The sequence below is a fragment of the Triturus cristatus genome, chromosome 3_2 (assembly GCF_964204655.1).
Source record: "Triturus cristatus chromosome 3_2, aTriCri1.1, whole genome shotgun sequence".
Classification (NCBI taxonomy): Eukaryota; Metazoa; Chordata; class Amphibia; order Caudata; family Salamandridae; genus Triturus; species Triturus cristatus.
The window spans coordinates 582,864,318-582,891,539 of record NC_140584.1 but is presented as its reverse complement, the minus strand read 5'-3'; the positions used below and the strand labels follow the sequence as shown (position 1 = coordinate 582,891,539).

The following is a 27,222-nucleotide window of genomic DNA, read 5'->3' as shown; positions in this document are numbered from 1 at the left end:
TGAGTGCTTGGGGAGGGATCTACAGTTTAAAAGCAAAATTCTATAGGCAGCCCTTGAAGGGGGGGGGTGGCCGGATATGGGGAGAGGAGAGTGAAAGGGCAGTAAGGACACTTTAAAGTGGAGTTTTCTGCTCGTAAAAAGTGGAGACAGTTGGCCCTGGGATAGTTATTTAACTGAAGCAATTGCGTGCTAGAATACCTGAGGCGTCCTGGAGGAAAAGGTGCAGGGGTCCTGGCCCCTGGACCCGATCGGGCGTGGACGGGCGCAAACGGGCCAGCGGCGCGCCCGCTGCGCGGTCCCATCATGCAAAATGTATGCAGCTTCCTCCGACGTCGGGTGCCGCAACTAGACCGCTGCCCCGTGCGTCTGAAGTGCTTGGACCGGAAGTAGTGCGCGGGACCTTCCTACCCGCCTAGCATTGAACACAGCTCGTACCGGGCGGTTGGTTCCCTCGTGCAAGTGCCCAGGAAACACAAAGAAATAAAATAGGCAATGTGCAAAGTTCAGCAAGTATAAAACAATATTATTTTTTAAAAAGGTCGAGAGAGCAGCTCTGACCGTATTACCCCCGATGTTGCCACCATTAAGAAAGTCATGGGCAAAATTTATGCAGCTTCCTCCGACGCCGGGTGAAGGGTGTCAGTCTGACTTTTTGGGTTCTTCCTAGGAGGAAGAAGCAGATCCAGTTGAGTGCAGGTCCTCGGGTGCCGAGCTCGTGAAGTCTTCTGATGAGTGTGTTGTGGGAGACTGTGTTGAATGCTGCAAAGAGGTTGAGCAGGATGAGAGCAGCTGTTTCTCCTCAGACAATGGTGGTCCAGATGTCGTTGGTGGCTGCGATGAGTGCTGTTTCAGTGCTGCATTTTTTTTCCTGAATCTTAATTGATTGTTGTCCAGTAGGTGGTGTTCGAGGTGGGTTGTGATTTTGTTTAATAATGTGCTGTATCTTCTGCATGCTTTTATTGTTTGTGGTATTTGTGTTGTATCATGGGCATCTCTTGAAATACATATTTCATTTTCTGTAATTTCAATATCGCTGCAAGTACATACATTCTGAGTAGTAAAAGAGTTGCTCTTCAAATGTGCTCAATATCCAGGTTGGTGCAGGAAGCAGTGGTATGTTGTATAGAGGGGCACAAGATCTGATGTGTGGAAAGATCTAGGTTGGTGTAAGAGACATTTGCACAGTGTGTTTGTGCAGAGGCCATTATTTGTGTGGTGGAGCAGGGAAATCAGTGGATGAACTAATGGTGTGCAGTTTCAAGAGACTGTTGTGTTGCTTTGGAGCATAGATCTCAGGACTGTGGGATACAAGAGTATACGGTTAAATGTCTGTTTAGCTATTGTGTGTGCTTTAGAGCACAGCGTGGTGTGGCGCTTTGGTTCACCAAGGGAAAGGTCAAGCTTCGTGGTATTTAATTAATCTCAATAACGTACGTGTCGTTATTGTTATATTGTATTGGCATTTCTTGATGTCAGTCTTTTCTTAATGCATTCATACTCTCCCCATGGCAAGCATAGTACACATAATATTTAGTTTATCCTGTATAATAGCCAAACTTGTGTTACCTTTTGAAATTCATTGTTCATTTATTGTTGGGTAGATCTTTTTCTATTTATTATATATACAAGACACAACAACTAACAATCTTACCAAACTGCATAGCGTTTATCATTATATCACATCAACGTGCATAATGTGATACAGTCCATTGGAAGCCTTTACATGTAGTGTAGGCTCATAAATTAAGTGTCCATTATTATACCCTGAGATATTTCAGAAAAACTATAATTCAGTGGCCAAACTCATTTACAGACCCAAGTCTTGTAAAGATAGAAATAATCCTTTTTGTATTGTAATTTGATTTATATAGCGCTTACTACCCCTGACGAGGCGTTGAAGCGCTCTACGGAGAGTAACATGCTACTCCTCAACCCAAAGTTAGTGGTTAGTCCAGTGTTTATTGTGATTAGTAATGTGCTCTCAAGAAACATTGCATGCATTTACTCCAGTTACTTTGTTATATATTAATACCTGGTAGGGGTGATCATTAGTGGGGGCTCTGTGGCTTTGGGTGAACCGTTGACGGAATAGATAGGCTGGCTGAGATTAGTTAATGTTAGATCACAGGGATAGGGATTTAAAGTGGAGAGGTTGTGATCTATGAAATGAGGTGTCCGCCAACTGCAGAATTACAATAAGAAGGATTGAGGCAGGCAGGCATGAGACTGAGAGGAGGCTATACTCCGAAATAGAAGGTGTGCAGTGGATGGAAGGTAAGAAGAGGGTCACTCTGAAGAAAGAAAGGAGAGGAATCAAGCGAGAGTAAATCAATGCAATTCTTTCATGCAGTGTTTAGGAGTATAGTGGGAGAAGGCTTTCTGAGTTAGCAAGTAGTCAGAGAATTTAAACTGTAGAGAGTAAATGTATTCATAGTGTTCCATATCCAGGGCTGACAGCTTAAACATGTGATTTCAATCTTATACATCAATTAAACATTAAGAGCCCTAGATTTGCAAAAAAAAGTGTGATGCCGATTTAAAGTGCTCCAGTGCCCCTTGACCAATTTGCATTATATAAAACTGCTTAGAGAGGGTGTGACGTTAAGGTCAGAGGTGCCAAATCCGGAGCTGGGGAATAAGGGTTAAGGCTGGGCGTCGACCCAACATCCTAAGACTCCAGGCAAAGCACTCCAATCTCCCGATGCCTACAAAAACTGATGCGTTCTTGTGCAATGCAACCGGTGCTCATGCAAAGCGCTCCAGCACCCTCCGGTCCAATCCGCGCTATACAAAAGTATATCTTTATGTTTTTTTAAACCCTTGTGTGCGGTGATGCAATGGGTGTGTGTTCATAGACATACCTTTAAAATATAAGAGGGCTGGTATGAAAGACAAAGGGAAGCTAAACTGGTTATGCAGATGTGGGGCCAAAGACTTGCTGATGGGGGCTACTGCAAGGGATGTCCTGAAGAGGGGAGGGGGGGTGAGATGGCACCTGAGTTGATTAGCCCTTTCCTCTCTCCGGCATGATCGTGGATAAAATCCCCTTCCTATGTGTGCAGGAGCCCTGACACCCATTGTAATAAAAAAACAAGCATTTGCAATGCAATAGGTCTCGCATTTATGCAAGTTTGAGCTAATGACATTGCAAATAACAATACCTTTTATTTTTGTTTTCGTTTTTAGAACATTTACAATGGCAATAGCTTAAACTCACGTAAATTTGAGACCGATTGCATTGCAAATGCTTGTTACTTTGGTTATCCATTTGGAGTAATGATCAGGCATTACTTACATGCATCTCCTGTGATACTGAACTCCGAATTCCATGGTTGGCATATATTAAATCGGAATTTGGAAAAATTGTTAAGGAGAGAGCTTTTGTAAAGAGAGATTATGCCAACGAGAAAGTTGTTTTAGAAGTGTAGTAGGGAAACCACTGATAAACGTATATCTGTCCCAGAGTTCCTCACCGTCATCACCCGTTTATTTCGAGCAGCCTTGTGGGAGAAGGGAGCACTCCCTGTTATTTAGGTTTAGAGCTGACACAGTCCAATATTCACTGTGTTTTCCTTTTGGGTACCAAGCAAATCTTGCTGCAATTCCTGCCCTTGTAATAATAAGTCAGGCCAAACCATGAAACTTTATTTATTTATTCTGTAAATGTTATGAATTGTATACAAGGTTATTCTTGATTCCACTGTTTAAAAGGACATATCGCAACATTAGACTGAGTGGAGCAATGTTTTAATCAATTTTCCAACTGCTGACAGTGAAACATGTTTACACGTAGGCACATTTCTAAGTCATGCTGTGGGGGAACGTGGCATGTTATCATTATAACAATCCGCTGCTATTTTGTATTTTTATCCTTCGTTTTTTAATCCATAGCGTTTCGTACAGATATGTTTTTTATTTGATATATAATAGTTTGATAATGTACTTATGTTGATAACCGGATGGAATGTCGACTGTTACATATGCATTTACTTTTATAGAAGGGAAAACCTTCTGGATAAAGTGACAAACTGAACTGATCCACAAATAATACTATAAGGTTGGCACACCACACAAATACAAAAACGATATCTCCTACTTGCACTTACAAAACTAACAGTAAGGTCGCCCACACATGTAACAGTCAGTTAACCCTGACAACCATACACATGCATCTTTAACCCTGTCCACACACTAAGAAGACCCTGCTTTATCTACTGCTTACTAGAGGTGGATGAGCCAATGAATGGTCGGGCCTGGCTGGAGTCAGATGCCTGGAGTGGCTCAGACCAAGTTCCTCATAAACGTTCAAGTTATAACCAAGATGAAATATGATGCAGCTTTGCCTGGCGCTCTCATCTGAAAATAAAAACAAAAACATTCCCCACCCACTGACCATCAGCACTCGGAGGTAGTGAGCAGCGCTCCACTGCTGCTTTTTGTGCCAGTTTTAACCCCTTCGCTGCGGCGGAAATTCCGCCGCAGCGCTGGGGGGGGTTTGGGGGCAGCGCGGTGGCGCTGTGCTCATGACGGAGCCACTCCGTCATGAGCCACGGTTGGGCTGTGCTCATGACGGAGTGGTTCCGTCATGACTCCGCCCACGGCGCTAATCGCCCGCACAGGCCAACGGCCGCAGCATGACGGAACCACTCCTTCATGAGCACACGGCAACCGTGGCTCATGACGGTGTGGTTCCGTCATGAGCACGGAACGAGTTAACTGTTGCGGGGAGGGTGGGTGTGTAGAATCAGATGGGCTGATGCTGAAGATGCAGAGGAATGCTACGAAAGTACTAAGGCAGGGTTGTCGTGTTCGTGGTTTTTCAAGCAGTTGCTTGTGTGATCGTATTAGTAAGTAACTACCACTGATAGCATTATCCTCCATAATAGGACATGGCTTACAGCTATGAACATATTCAAGAAGGTTCGCAAAGCACCAAAAGTGAAAAGTAATTTTGAGATTGAAGTCACACATACAGAGGCAGTCTTACAATGACAACCACAATAAAGACTCCGGGAAAAAATTGGAAGGGGGGGGGGGGGCGGGGTTGAGTCATCGAAGCTCACATGCTTTACATGCGGGTAGCTAAGCCAGTCTTTTTGGGGTTCTGGTACCTAAAGTCTCATTTATGCATTACAAAGTCACTACTATCAGAAACACCTTGATTAAACGAGCTACTCGTGTGAAACTGGGAAACCTGGGACGCTTGTCAACATTTATTTAAGTGAGACGGTCCCGGCCTGCCACTCTGACTTCAGTGGCACTTACCTGCCAACACCCGTTCGTTGCAGCTGCGCCCCGTCCACCCCCGGTTTGCAGGAGGCGCAGTCCTAACCAGGCCCTTGGAGATTGTTGAAAGCACAAGTTGATAAAAGTTCCTTTAGTCTTTTCCTCTCCTCTCGCAGCAAGGCAACCACTGCAGGCCAGTCACCCAGGTCAGGGACAGTACTCCTCCTTGCAGCTTCTCCAGTTCCTTCTCGTCGGGCAGAGGTTCTTCTTGGTTCAAGCAGGATCTGATTTCTTGGGAGCAGAGCCCCAATATTTATAGTGCAAATCTTTTGTTCTTGCAGGCCAGGGGGCCTTTGCCCAGTTCTGGAGTACTCTGTTTACTGGACTCTGGCTTTTCCTTTCAGTGTGCAGGGCAGAGACATCAGACGCTCCCCAGGGGGTGGAGCCAGCAGTGTGGTGGAAAGGCACAGCCCTATTCAGAGTGCAGGTGTACTCCTCCCACCCATCTGGATGTAATCTTCCTATTCACCACCTGGCTGCCCAGCCTGTCTCCTGGAATTCCCTAGCTCTGTCACTCACAGAAACCAGACAGCAGATACACATCCTAGCAGAGGCGGGCAGAAATGGTTAGGCAAGCAAATACTAACTTTCTAAAAGTGGTATTTGCAAACACAGGATATTAAAATAAACTTTACAAAAAGATGTATTTTATCATTCTGAGTTCAGGCATACTAAACTTGAATTTCTACCATGTTCTCTGAGTCTGTTAGGATTATATAATGTAATAATTCCAGCAGCCCATTCTGGCCTATGGAGAACAGGTAGCCTTACAATAGTGAAAAACGAAATGGCTGTAATTCACTATTAGGAAATGCCACACACATCTTAGGGCTTGTCCTACCTTATGCTTACAATGCACCCTGCCCTTGGGCCTACCATAGGGGTGACTCGCATGAAGAAAAAGGGAAGGTTTAGGGACTGGCAAGTGGGTGCACTTGCCCAGTCAGCATGACAGTACCAGACTGCATGCAGGTTCTGCAATGGCCGACCTTAGACACATTTTACAAGGCTGTTTCTGTGGGTGGCACAACCAGTGCTGCAAGCCCACTAGCAGCATTTGGATTTACAAGCCCTTGGCACTCCTGGTGCACTTTACTGGGGTCTGACAGCAAACCAAATAAGCCAATCATGGAATCCAATCAATATCAATTTACAATAGGGAGAGCATATGCACTTTAGCACTGATCAGCAGTGGTAAAGTGCCCAGAGTCATAAAACAGCCAACAACAGGTCAGAACAAGCATTGGCATAGCCAATAGGTCTCTCCTTTGGGACCTTATAAGTGTTTAGCCATGCAACAATTGCATAACTAAACACTTATAAGGTCCCAAAAGCGAGACCTATTGGCTATGCCAATGCTTGTTTTAACTGCTGCAATCTATTGAAGCCTCACGGAGAACATCAAAGCGGCCGTGCGGCAGCGAGTGATCGCAAACAAACATCAAAGCGGCCGCGAAAGTTAAAGTAATCGCGGTAAAGCGCGCACCCGCGCACATGCACTGTAGCTCTAGGCTGGCCTGGTAGCACTTTTTGGAGCCCTCACAAAATGTCTCGCCAGACCAGCGCATGCGCTGGGTCAGGCGAGACCTAAAAAATACAGGAGGAAGGCAAAAAGTTTAGGGATGACCCTGCAAAAAGGGCCAAGTCCAACACACACACACCCACATACACACACACACACACAACCACACACAACCACCCACAACCTCCCACACAAGCACACACACCTACAACCACACACACAACCACACACACACAACCACACACACACACCTACACACACACCTACACACACAACCACACACTCACACACAACCACACACACACACACAACCACACACCCACACACACTCAACCACATACACACAAACACAACCACACACACAACCACAAACGCAACACACAACCACAAACGCAACACACACACCCACATACACACACAACCACCCACACAACCACACACACACCCACAACCACACACACACCCACAACCACACCCAACCACACACACACAACCACACACAAAACTACACACAACCACAGATACAACCACACACACAAACACACACACACATAAACACACACACACACAAACACACACACAAACACACACACAAACACAACACACAAACACAACACACACAGCCACATACACACACACAACCACACCCAACCACAACCACACACAACCACACACACCACACCCACACACAAACACACACAACCACACCCACACACAAACACACAACCACACACACAGACACAACCACACACACAGACACAACCACATACACAGACACAACCACATACACACAACCACATACACACACAACCACATACACGCAACCACACACACACACGACTACATACACACACAACACCACACAATTGCACACACAGCCACACCCACAACCACACCCACCAGCACACACACACACAACCACACACACACACACAACCACACACACACACAACCACACACACACACCCACACACACACCCACACACACCCACACACACCCCCACACACCCCCACACACTCAACCACACACTCAACCACACACACACTCAACCACACACACACTCGACCACACACACACACACTCAACCACACACACACTCAACCACACACACACTCAACCACACACACACTCAACCACACACATACTTAACCACACACAACCACACACACAACCACACACAACCACACACACAAGAACCACACACACACCCACACACACAACCACACACACAACCACACACACACAACCACACACACACAACCACACACACACAACCACACACACACACAACCACACACACACACAACCACACACACACACAACCACACACACACAACCACACACAACCACATACACACAACCACACACACACCCACACACACCCCCACACACACCCACACACACAATTACTCCCACAAGCACACACAACCATACACATCCACACTCACAACCACACACAACCACCCACACACAACCACACACACAACCACACACACACACAACCACACAACCCCACACACACAACCCCCCACACACACAACCCACAACCCCCCCCACACACACAACCACACAACCACACACGCACACAACCACACACAACCAAACCCACAACCACCCACACCCGCAACCACACCCACACACAACCAAACCCACACACAACCACACACACACACAATCACACACACAAAGGGAGGAGACAACTGCAGCAGGACCTTCGGCTCGATCAGGACAGCAGAACCACCGGAAAAGGAACCCCTCAGCATGACCTGGGCAGCAAGAAGTTGTCACTAGAGACATCGTGATCCTATGACCAATAGTGTCATCAATGATCTAATCCAAACTGTAAACTGTGACAAATAACATCCCTATATATTGCAGTACCACAAAAACAGCAGCAAGCATTGGCATAGCCAATAGGTCTCGCCTTTGGGACCTTATAAATGTTTTGTCATGCAACAGTTGTTGTTGCACCAAGGATATTGTGCTGCATAACTAAATACTTATACGGTCCCAAAAGCGAGACCTATTTGCTATGCCAATGCTTGTTTTCTAAAGGAATCTGGATTTAAACACTTGCCATTCAGATTTCAAAATTACTACTACCAGTATTTATATTCGCTATAAATAGCTAACGCTGTACATCTGTAAGTAAGCACACGCTCAGAAAAAGCGTGTATATATAATCGAGTGCACAACGCATATTTGCTACATATCTGCGTTATTTAAAAATAAACAGTAGACATATGAGACAATGTTTTCCTATCACACCCACTTCCAAAACTTTTGAACCTAAGCGGCTCTGTCCCACACTGCATACATATATCTCATCAGGAGATGGCATCGGAATTTTCCCCCATATTCCAGTTTAATCTACCTGCTTTTTAGACAAAAAATTGGACTAGAGAAACCTCTCTGGCCCATTTTTTCATGAACAGACAAGGCAGTTCTAAATGGATTTTTGTAGGGTCCATTCCTAAGACTTATACTTTGGAGTGATCTACAGGAAAAGATTGGAGTCTTAACAGTCATTGATACCTGTGTTCTACCTAACCTCTCAAGCACAGGAGATGTGTGCCACATATAGAGTTATTAGGAGCATTAGACATGCATCGTATCAGAACTCTCAAGTTTCCCATGTCCATGTGTGAGTAGCTCATTAAGTCCAGGCCTTTTCTTTACACTATGGGGCCTATCGTCTAGATTTCATAATGTGAGAATCAGAACTAGAGTGAACAGAGGCCCAAGGAAAGTATTCCATTCCTCCCTCCAGCAGGGTACTGCCCCTAGTATAATAGGCAAAGGACACATATCTAACCTGCTTACTTCGGGAAAAATGCAGGTAGATTAACTCGCAGGGTTTGTGAGTACGGTATACAAAAGTTTTTCCACTTCTGTGAAGTTTTTAGACATTGCCGATGTTTGCACTGAACAAAGTTTGTTAGGCTTTCAGGGTTACCTTCACTCGAGTAAGGTCTCCTCAGAATAGCTAGATACTTTTCTACTATTCGAAGTCAGCCAAGCTGCAAAAAAGATGCAGATTTTTCCTCCGCAAAGCGGGTCAATGAACAATTGCACATCGCAGGAGAACTCCGTTTCCTGCAAAGTGCACCTCACGCAGAACCATTTTGTTAGAGTTAAATAAGCACATGTATAACACATTAGTAAAAATGTCACTAACAAACGTGATGGTGCAAGACTTGCTAGACATTCGCAGTGTTGCCAAAAGAATACAACTTTGGAACAGCCCTGGCTACAAGCAGCACCGTAGGGACAGGTGGCATTGAATGATGCCGCTGCACTGTGCAACTCCCACGTGGCAACATGCAGCAACTCTACACAACTTATCACACAATGGCGAGTTAAGACATGGCCTCCATTTACAGCACATCTCCATTGAAGGTTCGAGCTTCTCTGGTGTGCAGTCATTGCATATTACCAAAACAATAGTTTACAGCGGGCCTAGCGCCCAGAAGAACAATTATCCGGAACCAGAACAATAACATCAGGGTGCAGCAGATACAAGCCCCTGTACATCATCAAGAAACAATGGTGGGAATGAGGGGGGGGGAGTGGCTGAATAATCTGAAACCTAAAAACATAGCTCACGCCTGTTAGGCCCCAGAGGCTTTGAAACGCCTGCCTCCTGTATTAATACAATGAAGGTGTGAAGAAGGGAGGGACGTTACTCAATCCTGAACACAACAAACGTGTGACCCTTAACTATAGGTTGTCATCCTGAGATTAAAGGCACAGGCAGAAGGCGCAGATGGGCAAAATTGACATAAGAAGTAATAACCTTTTAACCTGAAACTCCTAGCAACAAGCACTAAAATTGTATATGCTCAAAGCAGTGTCACTGCCAAAGCCAGACATTTCAAAAACTGTTTTCAATCACAGACATACTTTGACCTGCTCGCCAGTCCTGGCTGTGATGAAAATGACCTGCTCAGGTTTGTGGTTCCCACACACCATCTACATTTAATAAGTTAAAACAAAGCAGTTTGTAGTGCCTGCGGTGTAGTGTTTTCGTGTTACGAACTTTTCACTTTGGGGACACCGGTCCGATTCGCCCAGCCCCCTGTGATCTCCTGCAAGAGTGCTTTGTTCCCACAGGTTTTGAAGGCAAGGAGATCTTACAAAGTCTAGAAGTTATGTGACACGGACAGTATGGCTAGTAGTGACACGGACAACGAGACACAGGTCCCTACTCCAGTCTCTTCCAATGCACTCAAAGAAACTGAACCCAGAGCCCCATCAACAACTGGGCAAGGCAGAGAATTCACAGGGAGAGCCGGACTGGACTGTGTTGTCTCTGAGAGCCGAGGTGCGAGCCGAGCCAGAGGGAGAAGGGTTATGTCAACACTGCAGAGTACTTTAGAAATAGCATCTACTGGATATTATATAAAGTATAACAGCCATCTTTAAGGGGAAATATGTTCTTTCAGAACATCTGTGTGTTTTAATTGTAGTCCGATAATGGAGCAACGCCTATTACGCACAGGTATTTAGCATGTTCAGCTGTGTATACTCTATTTGTTCAACTCGAAGCAAAACTACACGTCCCCAGAATGCAAACTGCGGCGAGTTAAACGCCAACACTAGCTTAAGGTGTCGGTTGTGACACGCGGCTCCTTAGTACTGTAGTACCGGATATTTACTTTACAACCAGCAGGCACTGAGGTATTGCAAAGGATATCAGACACAAAATCCCTCTGCCACCTCTTTCAAAATGAAGTCAGACACTTATTCGGGCAGACTTTCATGTGCACTTTTGACACAATAAAGCACAGAATTCAACTGAGTCTGCTCCACTATTGTTGAGATGTGAACACCCTCCTCCCCCATCTGCTGCGGTGTCTCAAAACAAAGCCACAAACACATTCATTCATTCGTTCACAGGTGGGGCTATTCACACCTTCTCAAGATGAAATCCAAAATAGTTAAAGGGCGGAGGAGCGGCGGACTCCTGCAACAACCACCTCTCCCAAACTACATTTTAGTGCCACATAGTAAAGAGTGATGCCCCGGTTACTTACCGGTAATCTTCATTACTCCGAGTATAGTCTTCCTCGCCACATGATTAACAAAATGAGCTTCAGCTCCACACCGGAACCCTCCAAAGAAAAAGTTTGCCTCCCATGCCTCCCCAACCCATATCACCCTTGACTTCTATAAGAGGAGGGCCGGCCCAAACCTCAGCCTGAGAACTACCTAGCATAAACATGAAGCCAATAGCAAAACAGGGAGGGAGGGATGGGAACTCATGTGGCGAGGAAGACTGTACTCGGAGTAATGAAAATTACCGGTAAGTAACCGGGGCATTACCTCCTCGTAAGTTTTCCTCGCCACATGATTAACGAAGTGAGCACATACCAAAGCCAAGTGGCTTCATGGAAAAACTCACAAGCAGCCAAGACCAGAATGGGATGCCAACGAAACAGGGAAAACCCAAAATACCGATGAGTGGAAGGAACCACCCAAGAGAGGCAACCACGAGCAGGAAGAACCAGCCCGAGACAGAGAGACACCGGAAGGGCTGAAAAACCGGACCCGCAGGCCAGTCAGAAGTAAGCCTGAACCAACGACAGAAGGCGGACAGAGAAGGCACGGGAAGAAACCATACGGAGCCAAAAGCAACAACAAACAGGCCCCAGAACCGACAGTAGGAAGACGGTCCAAACACATCCAGACTGGACAGCCAACAGCGACAAGGTAGCCAAAGCCCAGACTTCGGAACCGAAAAAGAGAGCGCACCCCCCTCCCGCCCCCAGTGACACAACAAGGAGCCACCGTAGTAAGGAGGCGTAGGCCAACCGAAACACAGCCATACCGTACGTCGGACCACCAACAGCGAGAGAGCTGAATCATCCCAAAACCAACGACCGGAGGGGAAGAAGGAAACAAAAACCCACCAGGCCTGGTGCAACCGAGGACCAAAGCGGAGGAACCAGACGGAAACAACCCAGACTGGCAGGAGCCATAATAACGAAAAGAGGCGCAGAAAGGAATCCAGCACTCCAACCGAACAACAAAAAGAAGAGCACCAAAACCCCACCAGCAAGGAGAGAACAGGCAGGACCCGGACACCGGTCGCACAAAGGGCCCCCTAGAAGGGAGAGCGACACCAATGAGAGAATCCAGGCAGGCCCAAGGCAAAACCGACCCAGGAGGACGCAGCAATGACGCCGAAGCGACCAGGCCACCCAGTGAAAACCAATCGGCCAACAGTGAAAAGCGGAAGACACACAAGGCCGCCCACGGGAGCCGAAGAGCGGAAGGGACCAGACCAAGGCCAAGCCACCAGAACGAAAAAACGTGAATGCCCACCAGGGGCCATCACGCCAAGAAAGCAGAACAAACCCGGAAGCAAGGGGAACGCAGCACGACTGAGTGAACCAGCCCCGCGCAGGGGCCAAGTAAACCGGCCTGCAATTCTCCATATGTAGTAAATGAGCCACCGAAGTGAGCACCCAGATGGCCACTCATACAACCAACAACCATGCCCGATCCAGCTGAAAAACGGAGAGCCGACAGGAACAGTAGCGTACATGGAGGGAAGGCCACAGGCAGAAACACACCAAAGGCGAGCAGGACAGGAGAGCTGAGCGAAACGAGCCCGAGCAACGTCAACACCTCCAGGGAGCAAACCTGAGCCAGCTGGCCCCAGTACCCTAAAACCAGGGACCAGAAGAAGGAGAGGGTGCAAATTCCGCACAGGAAGCGCAGGGCCCTGGCCGGGGAAAGAGAACCTGGAAATCCCAGCACCCCCGGACAATTAAAAAAGCACCGGCCGAACATATACCACCTGGGGACAATTCGAAGTAGTGGCAGGATACAAACCCAAGGCCTGTGCGAGCCAACGCCCCCAGAAGCAAAATATCTACCATTGAGCCACAGTTCCGTGGACCAACACCCGCAGCAGCAGCACCCAAGGCAGAAGCACCCAGGCGAGCACTACCAACAAGGTCAAACGCCCCGTCCAGGCCAAACAAGCCCAGAACCCACGTAAGCAAAGGAACCAGAGGAAAGCGAAAAGCCGGGAGCCCAGACGAGAAGGGAGACAGAGCCACCACCGGGGAATCAAACCGAGACTGGAACAAAAGTGACCCAACCAAGGACAGTATAACTGTGCCAAAAAACCAAAAGCGCCATCCCAGCAGCCTCCCGGAGAACAAGGCAGGCGAAAACAAAATGCCCAGAACAGAAACAAGCAGCACCTGCAGGGCGGCGGCAAACCCCAGACAAGCCAAGGAACGGCCAAAAGAAGTCAGACGAGAAAACCCACCAGTAGGTGGAACAACCGACCCAGTGCAGACCGGGAACCCCAAGCACGCCCCATAGGACGGCAAAGGTCTCTACCACCCGGGAAGGGGAAACCAGAACAGGAAGACCCCGGCCGCACCAGTAGACAGGGCGGAAAGCGGCCACCGGGGCAAGAGAAGGGACACCTGTGGGAACCGGTGAAGCTGGGAAGGAACCGGAACCAGGGAAGGCCCAGAGGCCCTGAGACCAACAGGACGGGGAGGACCCCCAACGGACCGACCAGGCAAGAACCGCAGTCAATAAGGCACAAAAACACCCGAAAAACTCCCCGTGGAAGGCCTCACCAAAGTAGACCACCCCAAAACATGTGTATTTGAAAAGCGCACGTTCACCCCAAGGAATCTAGGCGCAGAACAACAGATGTCTAGTGTTACCCAACGGTACTCAAACTGCGACCCCAGGTGGAAGAAAGGCGGAGAAGACCCACGGGGATTTGAACCAGGGACCAAGAGGGAGAACACAGGCCCCAGCAGTGGACGCAGAAGTCCACCGAGCCACCAGACCCGTCTCAAACACTGGAAGAACCAGAAACAGGATGAAGAAAACACCAATACCCCACCAGTAAACCGGAACTGGAGGAACAGGACCCACCGGATAAGGACCAGGGAGACAGCCAAAAAGCGACCCTGCAAGAACAGGACAAAACGCACACCCCTCTGAAAGCATGGGCCGGATCCGAAACCCAGCGCCGTTGGAGCCTGTGCCCCCCGAGGCACAAGACCTACCAATGGAGCTATAGCTCGGTGGTAGCAGAGGCGTGCATCGAACCCCTGGCCCGACCAAGCCGTCACCATCCAAAGGCAGTAGACCAACCAACGAACCAAAACACTTTGGCCATGAACAGGGGAGCCCAACAACCGACACCCGTGGCCAACCAGAGCGGCCCCAGGAAGCAGGAGGAGGAGGGGGCGCCACGGCTGCGGCCCCGGACAAGAAATGTCAAGCCTCCAGGAGCAGAAACAGAAGCAAAAGCCCACATGGTGAGCACAGAAACCGCCCAGCGAAGGATGGACAGGCGCCAACTGCGGATGGACAGGTGCCAACTGCAGAGCGCCCCCATCAGACACGCAGCAACCCACAACCACCGGAGTCCCCAGGAGGACGCCCAACCAGGGATCGACCAGGCCAGACAACGCACAAGAAACGGGTGCAGGAAGGACAGACCACAGGCCCCAAGCTCCGATGTATGTGCTATCATCAGGACGGACAACAATGTCGCATAATACAGCTCCACTAGTACGTGAATAACAATACCCAATGGACCCCCAGATGGCAATCCCAGAATAAGAGAAATCGAGAAAACACCTGGAAGGCCCCAATGATGTGTTCTGCAGTGCATGATATAGTGCACGAACGGCAGAATAAATACAATAAATATGACCAGCAGGTAGGAAACACAAAGAGTACATGCAACAAAAGTAGCATGTAGAAGATTCATGTACAGAAATAACAGATCCGTAACGTGGAGCTTAGGTAGGATTCGAACCCCTGACCAGTTTGAGCCGGTGCCACCAAAGGCACAAGACAGACCCATGAGCAATAGCTCATTTGTCCATTAACACACTGTGCAAAGAAGCAGTCCCGACAACACCAGGTAACAATGGGGGAAAACAAGTGACACATCCACACCCCGAAAGGAGAAATCACCATGAACTAATGAAGGCAGATAGGCAACACAAACACACTGCTGCAACCGGTGACTGAACCCATTTCCGGAAACTCCTCTATACAAAATATAAAACACACTCCCAGATTACGACGGTCCCTTAAAACCGCACTGGAACATCACAACAATAATGTTAGATGCCGAAACAGCAGCAGAGCAGGGCCAACAGCTTACTCCGCCCACTGAAAATTAGACTTTCAGTTTCGCTGTGGGAGAAAAACGGATTGCGCAAGGTGTGAACAAGACACCCTACCAAAAATACACCCCCTGAAAGCATCGTGAGTGAAGGAGATAGAACACCAACATAGTATGTAAGGTAGTGAAAAGTCCCCGACAGGAATATACAAAGGACTGGTGCCACCCAAAGGACCCATGGTAGTCTACAAGCCGCACGCCCTCAGGACTGGGGATTGGGTTAGTGAGAGGTGTCTCATGGGACTGGGAACTGCTGAGACCTCGGCAGCCGTGCGGCCCCAGACTGAATGCCGATCAGCACGGCTCCAGACAGCTCGTGCGCCTACTCCAGACCGGGCGAGGGAACAGAACGGATCCAAACCGCGCCCCGCCGAAACCACTCACAGCAAGCAGAATGATCGAGGTAGGGCCCTCGAGTCCTGCGTCACAACCAGAAGCTGCCCAATGCCAATGCGAATGAGCCTGACCCCCCAACCAAGGAAGCGGAGCCCCGCAGACTTAGCACCTTTGACCTGCCAGCCCCTCGGGATCCAAACACTGAAGGAGCAGCGAGGCCCCCTCTGGGCCCCGAACAACAACACAATAATGAAGCGGGTGCACGCTACGGGACCGTAGAACGGGCCGTCGGGCGCCCCCACCACATACAAAAAGACCAGGGGATGCCGCGAGCGACCCCAAACGAAGGAGCGACACAAAGGAGTGTGGGGGCGGGTACAGACGAGTTAAGAGGAAAAGGACTGCCAGAAAGAGCCTGCTCTGGAGAATCTGCAGCGCAGAACCAAAAAAACAGGCTGAGGTTTGGTCCGGCCCTCCTCTTATAGAGGTAAAGGTTGATATGGGTCGGCCATGTTGGAAAGGGATGGGAGGCTAACTTTTGCTTTGGAGGGTTCTGGTGTGGAGCTGAAGCTCACTTCGTTAATCATGTGGCGAGGAAGACTTACGAGGAGGTAATGGGTTCCCGCCCTTGAAACAAAGCGCAGCATTTTCCAACCGTCCCAAAGTGCGAGGAGAGGTGGCAAAAATCAAACCCATTGCACCTTCTGCCTCTTTCCCAGTCCCTGATCCAAAATACCGACGAAACGGAGCAATGCTTTCTTCTTTCCCTCCCCGAATCTGCACACTGTCCGAAGAAGCAGAGAACTCCTCCCCAGTCGATGAAAACACAGGTGGAGTTTTGTGGTGCGCCGGAAAAAATACTAGGACAAATTCAGCATGTCTCCTTGGATCGGTTGCATCCCAGATCCGGCCCAGAAATAGGTGTCAGAAGCAGGATGTGGCGGGATCCCCCTACTTTCCTGCACTGCCTGCCACCCGTTCCCTGTTGCTTGTTGTTTCCCCTCTACCCTCTCGCCCACTTACTTCTTCTTTGCTCCCCTATGCCTCTCGGGCTTTAAAATTCTACTTTTTTTTTTTTTTTTTTTTTTAAACAGTTTTGGGAGGGTTCGGTAGCTCCCATTTGCTGTTGGGCCGATCCACTTTCAAACAGGCGCTTCCGCGCTAGTGAAAATTTATTTTTGTATTTATTGATCAAAGAGGCGTCTGCTATCTTGGATCAGTAAAAAATAAAAATAAAACGGCTCCTGTGTCGTTCAACTGCCGTGCACACGCGTGGTGAGTATGCATAGTGCAAGCTTGGTGTGCATGCACGCATGAGCGTGTTTACTGAATGTGGTGGCCACCGTCTTGTACACTCTGGTTAGTGCTTTACTTTATAAACCGATAATGAAAACATTTTGAAGACCTTACGGTAGAAGTTCTTAGGTTTGCCAAAGCTTTTTGATGGGTGCCCATGGTTCTTTAATTGGATATTTTATAGACTGTGAAAGTTGTTGGATTGGCCGAAGAACTCTGGTTGTCTGCAGTGAAATGCGTTCAGTCAGCTAAAGTATGTTGTGTATTGCCTCAGGTTGGCAGAATGCTTTCTCTGGTCCACCTAGGTATAGTAGGATGTTTAAACGCTCACTGCTTTTACAATTCTATGTAAAGAAAAACCCGAAACTCGTTATCCTATGTAAAATACATGTTATAACAGGCTGCACTATTTCAGTAAAACATTATTTTGTCAGACGGTCTTTTCGCCGTTTCCATGTTAAGCCTTTCAACACGACCTTGTGCGAAAAGGTCTTCTGGCCGCGTTCCCACCCCCAGCTATCGTGTTCACTGCACCCTTCTTGCATGGAACCCTTTATTGACGTCGCAAAGGCTGAGATGGCTTTGCCGGTCTCCGTGCGCGTGACTTGCATGCAGCAGCGAATCCGAACAAGGCGCTCTTAACACCCTCGGCGCCAGCTGCGAGCTCCGTGCATCGGATAGAAGCGAGCTACGCATTGATGCGCACGCGGAACTGTGCTGAATAAAATACGCTCCAGGTTATAACGTTTGTCAGAAAAGACTGAGGTGCTTTTGGCCTGTCTCTTCCCTACCTAGTACTAAAGCCACTGGAATAATGTGGCAACGGAGGACTAAGTTATATGGCCAGGTTAACTATGCAGCAAGGTAAAAAAGCCTGCTAAACTGTTTATCAAGCGACTAAAGGTACACCGTAGGAGCATTATGTAGCTATTACAGAACTCTGAGAACAGGGCTCGAGTCGAAGGTATAAGCGGGTAGATGCCATCTATTCACTATTTCCAGAGGATAGACTCCGTCTACCCTTCTGCAAAGCTGCCTGCTTTCAGTGGACTGGCACTTCACTATACTGAACTGGCCCCTGTGTCATTTTCTGACACCGGGACACTTTCAGCAGCGTCTGCACGTTGCCCTTTTTTGTCCCAAGCAGCAACATGCAGACGGGTAAGGGGCTTGTAAGATGCGAGCTGGGCCCATAACAAAGGCCGAAGTTAAGGGGCCGTTAGGCCTCTTGTTAGGTCGAGCCTGGGCCGGGCTTGCACTGCTCTGCGAGCCATGCTGTATTGGAGTATGTACTCTCTGCCCATATTTGCCATTGGCTTGTTTCATTGTCCTTCCTAAATGCTGGCTTCTACATTTGTAACCTCGCAAGAGTACTGGACCTTTTACTGCAAATGTTACAGGGGTAAGTCTTCTTTAGTCTGTAAGCACTATTTTCTTTAATGAATTTCACTTACTGCAGGAGGGCAGGAAGGTCTCTTGTGCGCAGTTGTGATCACCGGCTTGTTTATTTAACTCATAGCAAACAGAGAGCTCTTCAGGGGCCATGGGAGACAGAAGGGGGCAACTCCGAGATGCCTTCAAGCATTTGGAATGCAGTAGGTCTCGCATTTGCGAGAGTTTAAGCTATTGGCATTGTAAATGACCATGCCTTTTATTTATGTTTCAAAAACCAAAACATAAATAAAAGGCATCGTCATTTATAATGCCAATAGATCAAACTAGCGTAAATGCGAGACCTATTGTATTGCAGATGCTTGTTGTTAGAGTATCGTGGCTGGGATCTATTGGGAGCCTCACACCCAAATACAGTGGAGGTGAAATAAAGGCACACCGCTTATCACTTCATTTGAAGAGAGAAATGCTTTTGGCTTTGTCCAGTCCCTGTGTATAAGAGACATGCATATACTGTAAGAATGTCAGATGTGTTGGTCGCCCCAGTATTTATACAATTAAACAATTTAAATGCCACTATTTTGTTTTTATTTCTTTCATCGCCCTTTAGCACCACAGTAGTGCTAAAGCGCTATCAAAGAAATAAAACAAAATAGTGGTTTTTAAAATGTTATTTGTGTACGTTTGATGCAAAGTGCTCTGACACCCTGCATTGGGAAGCGTAGTGCCACTACTCATCCCAATGCAGCGTGTCAGAGCTCTTTACATCACACGTACACATTATACAATGACAGTAAATCATGTAAGTACATCAATCTAAAGGATGTGTTACATAAGACAGTGAAGGTTACAAGGTGTGGAGCCTCATTTCCTTCTTACCTCACTGTGATATATTAGAAGGATTACAATTTATGAACTGCAAGTAGCAAAAGGATCTCTGTGTTAAAAGCAGCAACCTACGTACCCATTTACTTCAAAATATATCATCTGTGTGTTACGTAATGTGCTTTGCGGGAGACATATTAACCCTCTAAGCTACTTTGATTTAGTACTAGGTAAAACACAGATCTCTCCAGCAAGTATGTTATCCTCCTGAGTTAGGTTACCATTATTATTATTCCCTGAGATTTAGCTAGCACACAAAGATCTCCGCAGCAGGTGCCTTAATCCCATAAAATGTTTTAAAATGTAGACATTGCAACCAATTAGGCAGAACATATTTACTGCCACATTTCTCCTTGTTGGAAGTTTCTTTGTGGCAGGGTTTAATACAAATAAATGTATTAGTTGAGGTCCAGATTTTGCGTCTGGATTGCATCAATATTTTGGCACAACCCCAATGCAAAATCTAAGTTGTTAAATATTGTAATGCTCTCAAATGTACTCATGATAGACCTGCTAAACATATGTGAGATTTTAAGATCTAATGTCACTTCCTGTGAGGTCATGGCTTGTGATGCCTCTTCCTGTGGTGCTTCATACGATCGCTCAGGCTGTGATGTGAGTTCCTGTGATGTCGCACGCAGTGATGTCAATTCCTGTGATGTCACTTGTGGTGATGTCACACCCATTTTGCCTAACTTGGTGAGTCCTGCTGAGAACCATATCAGTCCGTACGAAATGAATCCCTAAGTTTAATACAAACAATTTCTGAAGAAGAAAAACTAATTATATCCAGGATGTTATTCACCAACAGTTAATAGTTTTTTCATGTGTTTATACACCAGGCCATCATTGTATTAACTGTTGTGCCATGGTAAAATAGTAAGTGCAAAACGAAAGCGCAACTCTTACATGCACAACCTCTTGTCCTAAAGTGCATCTCCGTGAATCTCTGCAGCCGTCTATGTTTCAAAGCCACGCGTGTTCCTGGTGTCTGACGAACCCTTTATCCTTCTTCCCCCAGCCATGCCTTTCTTTGACATCCAAAGTAAGCTAGGAATCGACGCAGACAAATGGCTCCTCCTGCAGAGCTCGCAGCAGCCCTTCAAACGGCCGGCCGTGTGCCATGCCTTCGAGAAGGAGTGGGTGGAGTGTGCACACGGCATCGGACAGACCCGCGCCCTGAAGGAGTGTGCTTTGGAGCTCGAGGACTTCAAGGAATGTATCAGCCGCACAAAAACGGTAAGTAAGGGCCGTGTGCCTCGTGAAGGATTCTACTTTATGCAGGAAAGAAAGCTGTTATCGCATGCCTGCAAAAAGTAGTTTATAAAGTTGTGTGTATGAATATAAATATGAGCAGCAAAATAATCATGTTCTATTTAAGTAATGTTAATGGGGGTACATTTGGAAGCTGACTCATAGGAGATCTGCTCCGGATTTTTCAAACCCTGCTGAAAGCCCTCAGCTATGCCTAAAGACCACCAGCAGTTGATGACAAGTAACTGATGTTCTGGTAAAATGCGTAGACGTGCCTATATGATTGGCCCTTTTCAATATAGCTAACATTCTTAGTTGAAAACGCCTCTGAATTATAGGTTGTTATACACTGCTGTGAAGGTGTCACTCCCTTGAAGTATCTTTCTAGCATAATTGCAGGTGTGGTCCTCATGTTTGGCCACAGGCTGATTTGTTTTGGGTATCATAAGGGGAAGACCATGGCCTGGCGTTGGAGCATTGCACTTGGAGTGGCAGGCATATACCAGGAGAGCCCAGGCTTGCTACAGCTGTTCTAGAGACCATCTTACAGAGCTGGCATTCAAGACACTGACCCAGCTCGTGTACATTAAGGAGATCCAAAATGTGTTGCATTGCTTATAGATCATCCATTAGGAGATGATAACACTTCTAGAGGGAGTACGCAGGAAGCTTGTTAGGACTCACCAAGAGGATCTGCCGGTTGCCATTTTACACTTTCTGTGGAACGTGTTGTGGCTGGGCCAGAAGGAACACAATATGCCTTCACCATCTAGGCATGGTGCGCATCCGGCTACGTCCTTGGGGAGACCGCTCCATGGAGCCTGCTTGGCTGTTCTCAGGCGGACCATGGGCCAGTGCAGCAAGGAGGACGGGGCTGCATTGCATTCACGCTGCAAAGGGAGTTTACGCAGTAGGTGATTTGAGGCTGTGGCTGATACAGAATAGAGGCCTACTTGTCACGCCTGATGTTGGAGGAGCACCACTGCCACAGCTCGGCAGTGAGTCTTGCCTGTCTATGTGCCTTTGGACTTGTTCGCGGGCTTTCCCAATTGTGGGGTGCTGTGGGGATTGGAGGCCTCTGCCTAACATTATAAATGCAGAAAACTGATGTAGAATCCAATCTAGGATCTTCTCATGCTGATGTTCCAGGCCACATTTTAGGCTCGAAATTCAAACCGGAAGTAGTTTATTATCTGTTAGCCTCACATACATATTGTGACTGGCTAGTATTTCCTGAGTTTTCATTTTTCCCTTTTGGCTGAAGAGCAAGCTCTTCAGCTCTTCCCTGAAAGGTGTTCGATTCAGAGCAGCGTGTTTCAGAGTCCGTATTATAACGTGTACTGTCTTATAATTTGATGTATTCGTTTTCTCTATCATTTTGTGAATCATAGCTGGTATATTTATATATAGACACCTAAAAACACAGTTGTCAAAAAGGTCATAATTATATTGTTAAGCTAATTAACAGAAAAAAGTTTGCTATCAAGCATAATAATAAACACGAATGAAATGAGAAATCTTAATATAATTTAGGTATTCATCACTAAATAGAGTTGCTTCCTCCAGCGGGCATACGCTTATCCACAAAATCCACTGTAATAATAAGCCAGGCTTGCACAAAGGCACAGCTGCTGATGTGCTTGTGCTAGCTGGAAGCCCAATCATAACAGAGTTACAGCTAATCCTTCCCTTCCTAACATGGGGCCACCAAGCACTGTTGTACCAATTTGTGTGTCAGAAAGCCCGTGAAATCATTGTTGTGACACCGCAGTAAATAATGTTGTTGAAGCGTCTCAGTTTGTATATGTAATATAGGCCCTAAAACTATTAACATTCAGGTTGCCTTCCATCAGCCTGCCCTAACAAAACTTTATGGTGATCAGACCGTGCATGGAAATCTCTTTGTAGCATCCCTTCCACGAATAGCTGCTGGATCTTATAACGCCACCCAAGCTCATGAAGGAAGAGGAACGGTATCCCTTTAACGCTATCATTCACCATTGTGTAATTCTTGGAAATTCTCATCATTGACGGCCTGTGGACCACATCTTTAGTTAAAAACAAAATCATATCTGAATAGAAAATAACAGGCGGTGCTTGCTTTTATTCGTAGGTCTACTGCAGTTTTCTAAGTGGAAAAAGCTACTCCCTCCCGCCCATGACTTAATACATCTTAAATAAGGAAAAGTTCATGATCAAAGAGATTTGTTTAATAATGTATATGCAAGTATGTCGCCTATTCGAAATTCTGTTGCTCGTTGGGAAAATTCTCCTACTACAGTGTAAAACTCGCTCGTGGTCAGGCAAGCACTGTTTTTCTAGTAAACACTGATTTTCTAACACAGCCTTTTCTACCCTTCTGTAGCGTGTGACCAAGACAGAAGGCTACTTCATATAATGTGCATGTAGGATCAGCAGATATAACGCAACAAGAAGCCACTCAGTAAAGCTGCCACACAAGTTTAGGAAAATACAAAACCTATTTATGTTTAAAATGAGCCCAAAATGTAAAAACAAATAAATAGAATGGGTCACAAAAGATATAGGGGACTATTTTCAAAGGTATCTTACACTTGTGAGTAGTTTACTCTTACATTTTCGAGTACCTTTACTACTGACGGCAAGACGTCAGCTGGGGCTGTTCGACCACAGGGACGCCCTGAGCATGTTTGCTGTGGCCCTTCTACCGACTGGAGCGGAGCTGTAGCAAGCAGCGGGTGATCCCGGACGGCCGACTGACGGTGGCGGAGGGACCGGGCCGCAGTGCAAGATGACGGAGTACCGCCGGCCGAGAAGTGAGCCAGAGCGCCCGGCGCTGCGCCTAGTAGCTAAAGACTGGGTGCCAAGACCGAACTGTAGCGGTGCCCCGTAGGCAATCCCAGTGGCCGGAGGAGCTGAAACGGTGCCCAGTCAGCACTACAGACTGTGGTTCGGCACCCCCTAAGCAGAGCGCCACCATCGAAACCCTTGGAGCGGCGCAGAACCTGAGGAAGGCGCCACGTGGGTGCTGAGGCCTGTGAGTGACTCTGGCTGCCAAGAAGCGGAGCACCGCTGGCCACGGGGCAAGCGGGGCGCCCGGCGCTGGGACCAGCGGCCGCTGGCGAGGGCCTGGGGCCAGGCCGCGTTGGTGACTGGCGGCAGGCACTGAGATAGGAGTGCCGTGGTCGGGGTCTGGGAGCGGTGGCTTTTTCCCCCTCCTGGGTACCTGCACCGCCTAAGACCTTTGCAAACACCGAAGCCTCTTCAGATGGGGGCGCGGAGACCTGCAGACAACACTACACCGGGAGATGACAGACTGAGGTGAGGGGGATCCTGCGGATCGGTAAGGGGGGCTACACTGCTGCCTACCCCGCATCTCCCCCCATGGACTCACACAGCTGTGCAGGAGGGACTGCGTGCAGAGGCCTAATCACGAGACCTGGAAGAGAGACTTTGGTGGGCCTGCTGAGCCGAACCCTCCCCAAGGTCCCTTGCGGGTCCCTGAAACCCCAGGGCTAAGCATACGAGGTCCAACCGAACCCGTCCAGAGGGGGCAGGCCGAGTCAAATCAGGAAAGAGGGAGATCGACACAGGGCCTGTGCGGATCACATCCCGGCTAAACTCAGAGTAATTCATCGGGACAAAGCTCACTAGTTCTCAACCCCTGAAGCAGCCTGGGACTGATTGGAAGTCAGAGGGTATGAAAGCATACCGGCTTCGGGGGGCGCTGGTAAACCCCCTGCGGGGCCCTGGTCGCTGCGCAGGACACGGAAATGAGGCCATCGTAATAAGCAGCCTTCCTGGTCCACCCAGAGAGTAGTTGTGCAGCAAGACGGCCTTGATCGCTTCTTGCTTACGGAAGACACGGCTGAGCATGCCCATAGTGCCAATATCGGCAACAGTTATCACAAAGCACATAAGTACATAAGTACATAAATAAAACACACGACACTGTAATGTAAGTGGCGAAATATTGCTGCAGGTTTATTAGCATAACCAATATGCAAACAAGGTGGGTTATCTTACGGGCGATCCCAGGGCAGGCCAGCCCTATTCCGCCTGCCCGTCTGATAAGCCTAGAGTCACCATGGCAACGCCAACTGGTGTATACCAAATATTGGGAGGGTCCACCCCTCCCATCCGTGGACCACCAGTCCACTTGCTTCACACGCCCCCTGTGACGGGTGGGCGGAGCATACATGGCAGCCCCCGGTTGCTCAGACCCACAACCGCCTTTCGGTTAACGGGGCGCCGTCGTTCTTCCAGGGGACACGCTAAAACATCCCTGGGTATCCTGGCTTACCCCTTGGTATGTGCAGACCCTGGATCGCCCTGTAGCTCCTCCTGCAACACAAAGTAAAATTGTTAGAAAAAACCTGCCCCCCCCCCTTAGTCCCTCCGGACGCCGGGTAAGCGGAGGGGCGGGCAAGGCGAACGAGCGGACAAGAGGGGGCGGAGACAGTATATGTACCCCTGTCTCCTCCCCGCCCTCGCCGGAAACAGCTATCTGTTGGGGTCTCCCCCGGACTAGCCCAGGGACTCGACCTCCCACCCCTGTGCCTTCCTGTGGCACTGAGGCGGCCGCCCTCCAAGGGGCGGGCCGCTGCGCAACCCCCCATAGTGCCAATATCGGCAACAGTTATCACAAAGCACATAAGTACATAAATAAAACACACAACACTGTAATGTAAGTGGCGAAATATTGCTGCAGGTTTATTAGCATAACCAATATGCAAACAAGGTGGGTTATCTTACGGGCGATCCCAGGGCAGGCCAGCCCTATGCCGCCTGCCCGTCTGATAAGCCAAGAGTCACCATGGCAACGCCAACTGGTGTATACCAAATATTGGGAGGGTCCACCCCTCCCATCCGTGGACCACCAGTCCACTTGCTTCACACGCCCCCCCGTGATGGGTGGGCGGAGCATACATGGCAGCCCCCGGTTGCTCAGACCCACAACCGCCTTTCGATTAACGGGGCGCCTTCGTTCTTCCAGGGGACACGCTAAAACATCCCAGGGTATCCTGGCTTAGCACCCCGCGGTGCTGCTGCATGATGTACCCCTTGGTATGTGCAGACCCTGGATCGCCCTGTAACTCCTCCACAGCTTTGGGAGTGGCCACCGTCACTACCAGGGCCCCCCACCAAGGTAGACCTGTTTACTTACAACCTGCTGCAGCCCAAGCTTCCCCTAGGTCCAGTAGGAAAAGGTCCATGCCTAAACTGGAGAGGTGCACCCCATCTCCCTCCAGGCACCCTGTGGACTCGGCGTGTATAAGACCATGCCTGATGAAGCCAAGACCTCTTTGGTATGCGCAACTGCGCATGGCTCCCGGTAGGCCTTTTTACCTACAGCATGCTGATACCGGGCTTCTCCCAGGTCCAGCTAAAACAAGTCTACGCCCAACCGGGCCGGCGGCCAGCGTGCACCATCAGGACACGTTCCCCCATCCTTTCTAAACTCCCCCGTGGATTTGACTGAAATGACCATAAACCTAAAATAGGCGATGGTCCAAAGTTGCCTTTCCATGGCTAAAGAACAATCCCTTTGACAAGACACTCCTGCCTGGCAGTGCCCATGCGGGAGGAGGTAAGAGTTGGCAAGCCCGCCTTACTTCCTCTTTCACTCCGTTGGAGTACGCCCATCGTATTCCATCAGTCACCACCAAATGTAAAGCCTTGCCCTCCCAAAATTCTGCTAGTATACCAGGGAGAGACAGGACAGAGTGACCACAGAAAACAACGTGTAAAATTCTTCTCTATTTGAATACTTGGAAAGCCAATTGTTCTCCTGCTGATTTGTAGCCCAAAAGTGTTACCCCGGTGTTTCCCTTAATCAATGGACCATAAGCCCCCATTGGAAGGCCACTTCCACAACCTGCATAGATGCCAGGCAGTGCTGGAGGGCGGGAAAAGTTACCCGGTACCGATGCTCGCATCAAAGGTACCTGTTTCGTCGAACTCAAGGGCGGGCTACTAAGTGAGCAACCAGGGTCCGCCCTAGTATCCAGAGGTCAAACCCAAGCCCCTCCAAGTTCTGCTGCTTTACCTGCCTGTTAACACGAATCCCAGGGCAGACCACCGGCC

At 48.4% G+C, this 27,222-nt stretch overlaps 1 protein-coding gene across 1 annotated transcript in view; it reads left to right on the top strand.

Annotated features, from left to right (window-relative positions):
• The window catches only part of NDUFS5 (NADH:ubiquinone oxidoreductase subunit S5), a 102,619-nt gene that overhangs the window by 21,010 nt on the left and 54,387 nt on the right, over positions 1 to 27,222 (top strand). Inside the window, exon 2 of the mRNA XM_085648364.1 lies at positions 20,924 to 21,141. Within this exon, the coding sequence (XP_085504490.1) occupies positions 20,926 to 21,141 (216 nt within the window). The 5' untranslated portion in view covers positions 20,924 to 20,925. The remainder of the gene's footprint in view (positions 1 to 20,923; positions 21,142 to 27,222) is intronic.